Source organism: Vulpes vulpes, chromosome 16, assembly GCF_048418805.1.
Source record: "Vulpes vulpes isolate BD-2025 chromosome 16, VulVul3, whole genome shotgun sequence".
Lineage (NCBI taxonomy): Eukaryota > Metazoa > Chordata > Mammalia > Carnivora > Canidae > Vulpes > Vulpes vulpes.
Window position 1 is genome coordinate 41,286,368 of NC_132795.1, and position 12,014 is coordinate 41,298,381.

At 37.1% G+C, this 12,014-nt stretch overlaps 1 protein-coding gene across 11 annotated transcripts in view; it reads left to right on the top strand.

Moving 5' to 3' along the window:
* Positions 1-12,014, top strand: part of CPSF6 (cleavage and polyadenylation specific factor 6) — a 56,796-nt gene that overhangs the window by 571 nt on the left and 44,211 nt on the right. For all 11 annotated transcript variants that reach the window (XM_072741900.1, XM_072741898.1, XM_072741899.1 and 8 more), the window contains exons 2-3: positions 7,080-7,289; positions 10,033-10,136. In XM_072741900.1, coding sequence (XP_072598001.1) covers positions 7,080-7,289; positions 10,033-10,136 — 314 coding nt within the window. The remainder of the gene's footprint in view (positions 1-7,079; positions 7,290-10,032; positions 10,137-12,014) is intronic.

A 12,014-nucleotide genomic window follows, 5' to 3' on the forward strand; every position in this document is an offset into this window, starting at 1 on the left:
CGCCCGGCCGCCTCGAGGAAGGCCGCGCTCACGGCCCTTTGTATCCCGCGCGCCCCGCTTCCTGGGCCCCGCCGCCGCCGCCACCGGCTTTCGGCGCCCTCCCCGCCCCCCGCCGCCCGCCGCCCGCCGCCTCGCGCTCTCCGAGGGCGGCCCGGGCGCCGGCACGCTCGCAACAAGTCCTCCTCAGACTCGGGCGTGTGCAAGTCGGCGCGGCCGCCGGGGCCTCGCGGCCGCCTCCAACCCCGGGGGTCGCGGCCCTCGCGGCGAAGACACCTGTGGAGAGGGGTGGCCGCGGCCTGGAGGACCTGGAGGCGCGCTGCTCCGGGGGGCCGGCGGGGGGCGGGGAGGAATCGGGAAACATTGAAAAAAAAGATTCAAAGAAAAAAAAAAAGGAAAATTCAAAAAAAAAAAAAAAAAAAAGGCTGGTGGCTCTCTCCGCGGGAGATCAGGATGGCAATAAAGGACGTTGCCCCAAAATCCTTTGTAGCTGACCCTAAAGGGTTTGCAAACTAGACCTGATTTCTAGAAGCCAATGCGAGACGCCCTCCGAGGGGCTCTGCCTCAGGTCGGAGAAGGTGAGGAGGGAAGGTCCGCCCCGGGGGCTCGAACACCCGCCGCGGAGCTGGGCGGCCCCGCCGAAGGTCTCGCTGCTGCGACGGGAGTGGCGTGGAAGCCAAGCCCGCTGTCCCCATCCTAGAAACACATTTTTTTCAGAATTAAATGGTGCCTGACGACAGTGCACCGAAAAGTTTATTTATTTATTTATTTTTATATTCCAGATCTGTAAGAGAAGCTTATGACTACAGTTCTGCTGGTTAAGGTGTTTTTTGTTGTTTTTTTGGGGGGGGGGGTTCCACCCCCTGCCCTCCGTCCCATTCAGGACTTTTATTTGTCTCTAGGGCCTCAAGATTTTAAAAAGAAAAGAAAAAATAGGGAAAGCTAGAAATCCTTAACTGTTCTCGTTTTCAGGAATGACTGTGCCCCTCCCCCTCCTCCCCCGGGGGTGAAAAGAAAGATATTTCCCAATTAACTTGAAACGGTTGTTACTCGTCGCAGGCTGGGTATTGTAATCAAACGTTAAGCTTTAAAAAAGCCTTAACGTCTTGTTACCGCGTTTATATTTTGGGTACGTGATGCCTGAGTTGTGTCGATGACAAGTTAGAAAATGGTCTTGGGCTCTACAATCAGATTCTACTGCTTTTGAAGGTTCAGTAGACAAAGACCTCTAGGAATTTTTTTTTTTTTTAATCAAATGGGTATAACATTCCATCCAAAAGAGGGCCAATACCGGAAAGTAGAGGAGCAATTAAACGTTCAAGGCGGCCTTCATTAGCTTTCCTTAGGAGGTAATACATTTGCTTTGCCTTTTTTAGTTTGATGAAAGAAGAATTTGGGTACAGTTTTAGAAATTGAGCGTTTTTCAGGACCTTTTCATGAAAGATGTTCCCATCCTTAATTTGGGATGGCCATTTCTCTAATACATATAGCTAGAAGCAGTGATGCTTACTTTCTCCCTGTGCTGTAACTAGTGCTAATGGAGCAGGACAAGAGATTAAAATTTTGTGGCCCTGATGATGAGCTATTTTGTAGGGTTCTCTTAAAAACGTAGCTATTTGTTGACTTGAACTTACAGCATCTTATCTCACACACAGTTGTAGAATTTTACCAGTAACGTCTTCATACTTTTGAACAGATAAATGGGATTAAATAGAGGCTTTGTTTTTGTTATTATTTTGCATATTTTCAGTCTTCGTAATCTGCTTGCTGTCGTAATTCTTATACAAAATATGGCCCCAAAAGGATAGTTGGCCGTTTTCAAGGTTCATCCTCTTTTTTAAAAAGTTACTGTCACAGAAATATTTTTCCAAAATTTGATCAGAGTTAAAGGCAACTACAGAATTACTACTTACTGATTGATTTAATTTTCCCTTTATTGTGAGCTGGTGCTCTTACTCCTACTGGTTGCTGTAGGAAACTATGACTCTTAACTGTCGTTAAGTAAACTGTTTTACTAAGTATAACCAACCTTGACTTATTTTGGCTTCTGAACTGCTGTAAACCTTCAAAAAAAAAAAGTCCTTTTTCACTGTGAGCTGCAGTTTTAATTGCATTTGTATACTTTGACATTCTCTGTAGACTGTATTTTCCATTTTGTTTTATTTCAAATGGTATTTTATGAAGTTTTTTCTTCAGGTGTGTATTTTGGTTAAGCACAGTATAAACCTGTTTCAAAATGTATGAGACCGTCAACTGTCTTAGAAGAAATTTTCATTTGGGGGTGGGGTGAGATTAAGTTTAGTGAAACTATAGAGTTCCTTTCTTCACCAGATGGAATTGAAGAATGGAGAATAAGGTTGAAGAAAGGGAGAAGGCATAAGAGATTTGGCTGTTCTTCATGGGTGCTCTTTAGTTTTCAAATTGAAGGTCTTTGGATGTAACCAAAGAGAACAGTTAGTTGCTCCAGTGGAAGGAGAATTTGAACTACTTCCAAACCTCTACATTACTTGAACTTGGAGTTGAGAAGAAAGCAGTTCTGTTTCAGCCTCTATAGTATGTGTCAGTCCAGTTTGAACTGGGATTTGTACTCTAATGTGGTAGTTACTAGCCTAATATTTAATAACTACAGACTTTTATTTTGACTAAGACTAAATAAAAAATTTTAAAGCTCAGTTGTTCAAAATACATTTCTTGAGTATGCGTTATATGCCAACAAGGAGAGATACAACGTTCAACGTTCGGATAGTCTACTCTGACAATGCACTGTAGTGCGGATGAGAAGCCTCTACTTAATTGTAACACTGATAGGTCATGTGTTTATAACACTCCTGTATGTTTTTTATTGATGGGGAAAGTCAATTCTAGGAACCTTAGGAAAGTTTACACTGTATACATTGAACTGTATATTTTGCTTGTTTGGAGATCAAAAGCTCTTAATATAGAATTTAGTTATCGATTCGTCTGGTGGTAGGTCACTGGTAGCTGTGCTGATTTAGTAATTTGATGACTTTTAAAATGAAAATGTGTATAGTTTGTGGCTGGGAAAAAGTTCACTTAGAAGTTAGAGACCCAGACATCCTCATAAGTCAACTTGCCTTTATTTCATGAATCACTATACTTTATATTTAATCATTATGTATCTACTCTAGCCAGTCGTCTAGCCAATTCTGGAAAATATTGTACAAGTGTTACTGAAACCTTATTTCTGATAAATTTATGTTTAATAGAAAATCTTGAGATAAGGCTGTAAAGTTGAGAATAAGGTAGGTAGAGATTGAGTCAGAAACTGGTAAAAATATTAAGCGGATCTGGAACTCTTCCCACTCAGTTTTATGATTTATGAGCGTAGTTTATTCAACTGCCTATGAATTGTCCACTTTGTGGTTTGTGTGGCATATTTTTAGTATCACATTGGCTTCTTTACATTAGTTGACCTTTTCACAGGGATTACAAACTAATTTTCAAATCTACTAGAACATAAGTAGATGCAAAAAATGGTATTTTTCTATAAAGATAGATATGAATTAGATGATCTACTGGATTTTGCACGCTAGTATTTCTCTTCCTCGGTATAGAATACATTTTGTAAATGCAAAATGTAAAACCTCCCCCCTTTATATTTCTCCAAATGGAAATGGCTGTTAAATTCCTCTTTTTTTTTTTTCACCTCATTCTTCCTTCGTTTCATTCTTTTCTTTTTCTTCTTCTTTCTCCTCCTTCAGTAGAGGGGCTTTGAAACCAGTGGCTCTTGCTATACCGTTACTAGTATTCATATAATGCAAGAATACTGTTATTTAGGATCACCCAAAGCCATGTTGGGCGTGTCAGGGAGAACACAGAGTGTAGTACAGTTATTCCATGGTCAGCCCACCCAGTAAGGGTATACAGAATGTATACACAGGATGTCTGATACTAAGATTTTATGGGACATGATTAAGGAAAATATGCCTAAAAATAAGTCCTTGGAGGAAAGTCTTTTCTCTGATGTGGCAGCAGCTACTTGTATATCATGTAGAACATAATCTTGAAGGGTAAAATCTTGAAAGGATGCCTTGTTGTTAGAGCGATTGTAGTGATTTAGAGTGTAAGGAATGAAAAGTAACACTGGATTTCTTTTTTTTTTTAACAAACCCTGAGAACTGCTTTTTATTGGAAGTTATATATAATGTGCAGCTCTATCAGGTTAGTTACTATGAAAAATAGATAGTTGGACTGGGCAGCATTTGTCATCTAAAATATTTAGAGGGACAATAATTGATTTTTGTTTTGTTTTCGAATGCCATTAGAATTTTCTAAAGATAATAATTGAAAAGATTTTTCCATAATAGAACTTGACACTGTTGACCATTTCTCTTTGACAAAGTAGAAGCTAATGTTCAGTAACTGGACATTCAGAGGTCACATTCCTTGTATATGACCTATGATACATATTTTGCATAATTTCAGAGTATGTGTGTTTCCCTCCTTTTTAAAGTGGGAACAGAAAGTAGAGGAGTCCTGTATCTCTCTCTCTCTTTTTTTTAATGTGGAGGATAGATGTGATATGCTGAAGCTGAAAAGAAAGATTACTGATACTTCAAGAGTATGTACTTTGAGTTGCATTTTTAGTAATGGCAGCAAATGTATTCAGATTCGTTAATATTTTTTCACCACATCCAAATGCATACCGTTGGGGCTAGAAGTACAGGCTGTGGCCTTGGAACAGAGTGAAGCTAACTAGTCCACATGGATATCAAACCCCAGGACCATGGTCTCAATTAGCATCATACTTCAACCAGTTGGAAGCAGTCCAACTACCAGACAAAATGGCTGATCCTAAATATTGGTAGAATCATATCAATACAGAAAATTGGTTGGTGTCAACATAGGAATTCGTGGATGGACAAAAATAGTAAGTGATTATGATTCACCAGGTTAGTGTAGCTGCATTTATGCTTATAAATTATTGTCTACTTATGTAAACATTTTCCTAGATTTACAAGTAATGAAACATCAAATAATGTGTTAACCTGTTACTTGAAAGTGTAAATTTAAATAACCCTTGCTTCTTTTTTACTCTCCCTCAGACCATGTATTGTGACTATAGTCTGCTGAGGAGGAGGGAAACACAACTCCCTTTGAATAATAGTAGTAGTAGTAGTAGTAGTAGTAGTAGTAGTAGTAGTAGTAGAAGTAATTGCAGTTGATGTTCAGAACTAGCTTGCAAGAGCTTAAAGTGCCCACTACCCCTTGTGGGAATCTTTTTAGTATCTTAAATGTATGGCACCACTGTGCAGTCATGCCACCTGAAGCTTTAGCTACACTGAAACTTCGTAACAAAACTCCTTTTCCTTTTAATTTTTATTGTCACTGCAATTTGAGCATGCTACTTTAACAAAAACTCAGTTCTAGAAGATTATTTTGATGCTGTACAAACAAAATCCAGGCATAATTTAGTCACTTGTCTTATTTCTGCCCATTGCTAAAGATGGCTTTGTTCTATGACTTACCTAGACATCTCGGATTCCTTATTAGATAATAAGCCTTACAGACCTTCTGCCTCATAACAAAATGTTATGTAAAGATGGTGTTATATAATTAGTAAATTGGTTAACTCAGTTATGCAGAAGATTACCTGAAAATGACTTTGTAAATTTCAGATTCCTTTGGCTGTGTGTATAATTGGTATTTCCCTTTTTAGGTTTTTATCTTTTGAAAAAAAATTCTTAACTCTGCCGTTCTTCTGGATAACAAAACAATAGCTGTGTTCTCCTGGGGCCTGTAATAACAATATTTTTGTTGATCTCTTTATAGTCATGTTACAAATGCTTTCTCTGCCTCATTTCTTTATCTTTGTAAGAGTCCTTAAAACTATTGGAACTTATAGCTCTCCTTATGTGCCATTTATATAGTAATTTGTCTTTAATAAATTCTGTTATTGAGGGGTTATAAGTTATATCCAAATTCTCAAGTTTGTTGTTTTGTAATTGTAATTGCTTCTCTTTTATTATCTCAAATACTCTACCTCATAAGGAAAATGAAATAATTCACATTTGTTTAGATACTTAGTGATGGAAAGAAAGGAAGATAAAAGTACTTCCTCTTCTGGCTAGTGAAGCCTGTGGCCCTTACTAAGGGCAGTTTAAATGAAGGGCAGTATTATTTCTGTCTTGCCAATGTCTGCATTTTGTTTTTCTTTCATTATTGATGCTAGGACCCTCCTTTTTAAATTTTTCTCCTGTGTACATTTCTGTTTTTTGCTTTCCTTCTTTCCCTGCTCACCATTCAGGCATGTAAGTGGCATCCACTAGCATTTTTTAATTCTGCTGGTGACACTCAGTGGAAGAGCTTTACTAAATTCTTGTTCATACCACTTTTCTCTTGCAAATTGACTAGGTATCTCTTGCTAAATTGACTAGAAAACTAATAAGTCAGGTAAGCATTAATTCTTTGTTGACTGAGAATAATGAAACTATTGCTAGATACTAATTTGGATAGTTTAACTCATTTATTTTTCTTTTCCTTGTTCATTTATTATGACATTTGGAATTATTTATGTACTCAGATTTCTTCACCCCTTTCCTTTGGCTTAGCTCATGGTGCTTTTTTCTAAAACTAATACCTTTCACAGAGTTGGACAACAAGATCCTGAATACCATAGAAAATAATAGTTGTATTTTTCTGCAGTTAAATATTAAAGATTTATAATGACTCTTGAGTTTTGTTTGCTATTTTCTGTCCTTTTTTTTTGAAGCCCATCTATTTATATTCATGTATTATTACTTCTACTTTAAGAGTATTGTACTTCCAAGAAAAATTTTATATTATTATTTCGTCTCCACACCATTCTTTTTACCAAGAAACATTATTTCCTATAATATATATAAATGGGAAAATAGAATTTACTGTTTAGAAATTCACTTTATAGGTACCACTCAAGAATACATATATGGTGTTAAGTAAGAGAAGATTTATACTGAGATCTTTGGGGCTTTATCTTCTACCAGATTTTTAAAACAAAATAGTTGAATGAATTTGTATTCAAATCTATTTAGTGGTTGTCTGACTGTTGTATAATTTAGAGTATTATTTCTGTGCCTCAGGAAGCTGAATATGGTGGGCATGATCAGATAGATTTGTATGATGATGTCATCTCTCCATCTGCAAATAATGGAGATGCCCCAGAAGACCGTGATTACATGGACACTCTCCCACCAACTGTTGGTGATGATGTGGGTAAAGGAGCAGCACCAAATGTTGTCTATACGTATACTGGAAAGAGAATTGCATTGTATATTGGAAATCTAACATGGGTAAGTAAACTTTCAACATATGAATTAAATTATTAGTAGTTGGTTTTGAACTGATCAAGTAGTTAATTTTTTTGTTTTATAAAATAAAAATTTGAAGAATTGTTCTGTATGCTTGTTTATGCAATGAGGAGAAAAATTCAAGTATGTTTAAACGTTATAAATTCCAAATCTAGTTTTGGATTTTGTGGTCATTCAGCTTGTTTAGGTAGAGATTCCAGTTAAATAATATTTTGAGTTTAAATTAGATATCCTTTTTACTTTAGTACTTCTACATGTCCGCTATCCTAGTTTGACGCAGAAAAATACATGAGGTTTGAAACCAGAATTCAGAAATAATAATATGGCCTGGGAATTTTTTTTTTTTAAGATTTTGTTTATAAATAAACAAATAAATAAATTTGACACGAGTGAGGAGGGGCAAAAGGAGAGGGAGAAGCAAACTCTCTGCTGAGCAGAGAGCCTGACACTCAGCTTGATCTGGGATTTGAGGATCATGACCTGAACTGAAGGCAGATGCTTAGCCGACAGAGCCACCCAGCTGTCACTACTGACCTGGGATTTTTTAAAGTTTTGATGATTAGGGCTCCTGGCTGGCTCCGTCTGGAAGAATTGTGACTCTTTTTTTTTTTTTTTTTTAAGATTTACTTATTTATTTATTCATGATAGACCTAGAGAGAGAGAGAGAAAGGTGCAGAGACACAGGCAGAGGGAGAAGCAGGCTCCATGCCGGGAGCCTGACGTGGGACTCGATCCCAGGACTCCAGGATCATGTCCTGGGCCAAAGGCAGGCGCTGAACCGCTGAGCCCCCCAGGGATCCCCAGAACTGTGACTCTTGATCTTGGGGTTGTGAGTTTTAGCCCCATGTTGGGTGTGTAGATTACTTAAAAAATAAAATCTTTAAAAAAGTAAGTTTTCATTAACTAATTGATATTACAAACTTGAACTTCATTTTTGCTTTTAAATTTGAAATCTAATTTATGGAACTACTGCTGTATACATTGTTTTTAATTTGGTTTTTTTATGATTGGGAATTTTATTACCTGGGTGTTCAGTGTATATTATTTTATTAGTATAACTCCTAAATATTCATTGAAATGTTCCTATGGGGATCCCTGGGTGGCGCAGCGGTTTGGCGCCTGCCTTTGGCCCAGGGCGCGATCCTGGAGACCCGGGATCGAATCCCATATCGGGCTCCCGGTGCATGGAGCCTGCTTCTCTCTCTGCCTGTGTCTCTGCCTCTCTCTCTCTCTCTGTGACTATCATAAATAAATAAAAATTAAAAAAAAAAAGAAATGTTCCTATGGAGTCTACATGTCTACTCAAAAACATATATTTATTTATTTTTAAGATTTTTATTTATTTATTCATGAGAGACAGAGAGAGGCAGAGCAGAAACACAGGCAGAGGGAGAAGCAGGCTCCATTCAGGGAGCTCAATGCGGGACTCGATCCCGGGTCCTCATCACGCCCTGGGCTGAAGGCGGCGCTAAACTGCTGAGCCACACAGGCTGCCCTCAGAAACGTTTAGTACATACATTTGAAAGTTTAAAAATTGTCTAGAAATCAAAATTTATCACTCGTCTTCCTTAGCAGCATTTTATTTTAAAATGTTTACAATTTTAAAAAACTAACTACATCCCCAACCACTCAGTCTGAGCAGTTTTATAATACTGGAGACAGTGTAAGGGTAGTTGTGAGGAGTGCAATTGCTAAATAAGACTCGATCTTAGTTCTTCTTTGTATTGCTTTTGTGATCTTGGACAAGCTTTTTAACTTCTCCATTGCACCATATATGAAATGGGAATAATAATAGGACGTATAATATTGTTTTAAGCGTTAAATATTTGATATAAAGTACATGATAGGTACTCAGTGCATGTTAGTGGTTTTCGGTTTCTTTTTTATCTTATACTCAAACAGGGATCCCTGGGTGGTGCAGCGGTTTGGCGCCGGCCTTTGGCCCAGGGCGCGATCCTGGAGACCCGGGATCGAATCCCACGTCGGGCTCCCAGTGCATGGAGCCTGCTTCTCCCTCTGCCTGTGTCTCTGCCTCTCTCTCTCTCTCTGTGACTATCATAAATAAATAAAAATTAAAAATAAATAAATAAATAAATAAATAAATAAATAAATAAATAAATAAAGTCTTTAAAAAAAATTATATCTTATACTCAAACATAAGGTGGAATTTATTTCCCTAAATAATTTGCTTTAAGGAGAGAAATGATAAGTGAGATTGGTTTTATTAAAAATTTAACATTGTAGCAGTTTAGTTGGGAGAGACCAGAAATTTTTTGAGTTAAAAAAAAAATCTCTTTATCTCTAAGGATATATACCTTCTAATTTCTGAAACTCTTATCAAGGGATGAAGTTAGGTCTTCAGGTGCTTTTATGCCATTTAAAAATTAAAGACTAGGGATGCTTGGGTGATTCAGCAGTTAAGTGGCTGCCTTCCTCTCAGGGCGTGATCCTGGAGTTCCGGGATCAAGTCCTGGGGTCCCTGCATGGAGCCTGCCTCTCTCTCTGTCTCTCATGAATAAATAAATAAAATCTTTAAAGAAAAAAAAAGACTAATTGGCAGTATCTCTACTTAGATTTGCACTGAGCATTGACTGTCTCCTGTTTGTTTCTCCCTTAAGAACTAAATTGGAACAGTAAAAAATCTAAAAAATCTAAAAAAGAACTAAATTGGAACAGTAAAAATCTAGGATGTTTTGATAGTTAATGAGGAGGAAATGTTTTGCAGTGGACAACAGATGAAGACTTAACTGAAGCAGTTCATTCTTTGGGAGTGAATGATATTTTGGAGATAAAATTTTTTGAAAATCGGGCAAATGGCCAGTCAAAGGGGTAAGAATTTTAATTTCATTTTTTCCCTAACATGTTAGTAGCTAGTGATTATAATTTTGAGAGCAACTGTTCTTAATGCTAACTATACATATGCTTTATTCACATTGGCAGAAGGTTCTTGGGCAGAGATATGGGCACTTGCCCTAACTTACTAAAACTAGTGAAGCCAGAAGTGTAGACTGATTAGGCCTATTTAATTTTTCTGTCCCTCCCGCTGTGGTTGAAATGATTATTGAAATGACAGTTTGAAGAAGCATTATTCTCCTGTGATTAGGGATGGGCAAAGATGGGCAACTGAAGAATAATGTAGCATGAATGTTTGGTTTAATTTATTTTAACTGTTAAATTATATAAATGAGATAGGATCATTAATAGCAACATTTTAAATACAGACACCCAGAAACAGGAATATAAAAAGCCACAAGCTCACTGTCTATACATAGTCACTCTTAATATTTAGTGACTATACTTTTAGGTTTTTTCCTTGTGCTTCTATTGTATTTTAAGTGCAAAAAAATTAAGAACAGGATTACAATTCACATGTTTTAGGACATGAGTAAAAACATATTTACCCATAAATACCACATCCTCTCTAATGTCTTAATTCTTTCCATCTTAGCTTATATGCTGCAGTAATTATTAGTAATTATTAGTGTAAAGAATATTTTTGAAATATATTTGGAATCCAACCACTTCTCAAGAACTTCACTTCTCTTTTACCTGGTCCAAGCCACTGTTATCTCTTACTTGAACTTTTGTAATAGCCTACCTGGTGTTCTTGCTTTCACCCTAAATCCCCTACAGCTTATGTTACTACACAGTGTAAACATTGGAAAAAAGTGACATCAATATTTGTCTGCTCAGATCTTCTTCTGTTGGGCTCCTGTCACTTAGAGTAAAAGCCAGAATCTTACTGTGGCCTACAAGGCACTTTGTGATCTGTTCCCTACCACCTGTCTGACCTTATATACTACCACTCTTCACCTTCCTTATGCTGTTTCAGCCACATTTATCTCTGCTGTTCCTCAAACACATTCCCTACCTGGGATTTTTATGCTAGTAGTTTCTTATTCTTAGTTTGTTTTTCCTCCCAAATATCCACATGGATCTCTTTCAATTCATTCAGGACTCTTGAAAGAGTTCTCTTTCCTCATCCATCATCCTATGCAAAATATTACCTTCTACTCCTTTCACTGTTTCCTTTCTTTTTTCTTTATTATAGTATATTTTACTTACTGTCTTCTCTCCATTAGGTTGTAAGCTCCATGAGAGGAAGGATTTTGTTTTGTTCACTCTTGCGTCCCTAACCCTGGATTATGTCTGGCATGTAGGTGGTGGTGGGTTGTTTCTAAGTGTTGTGACCCAAGATAATCTTCTGTCACACACCAGAATTTTTCATTGACTAGAATAAGGGATCTGGTTAAGGGACCATTTTGAACATTGGAGAGAATTTTTAAGCTCCTAAGAGCCTCTCTGAGAATAATCTAGAATATCCTATAACTGTATGAAATTGGTTGTCATTCCTTTCTTTTCTTGTTTTTATACTTTTTCTTTTTCCACTTTTTAAAATTTATTTTTCTTAATTGAGATACATATAATCACATCCATAAAATTGACCTTTTATTTTTATTTTTTAAATTGACCTTTTATTAAAAATGTTCAGTCTGATGGTTTTTGATATATTATCACTAATTCCAGAACATTTCATCACCCCCAGAAGAAATCCCATACCTGTTAAACACTTTATCTCTGTGGATTTGCTTATTCTGAACATTTCACGAAAATAAAATCGTACAGTATGTGGTCCTTTGTGACTGACTTCTTTCACATAGCATAGTGTTTTCAAGATTCAGCCATTTTGTAGCATGTGTCATACTT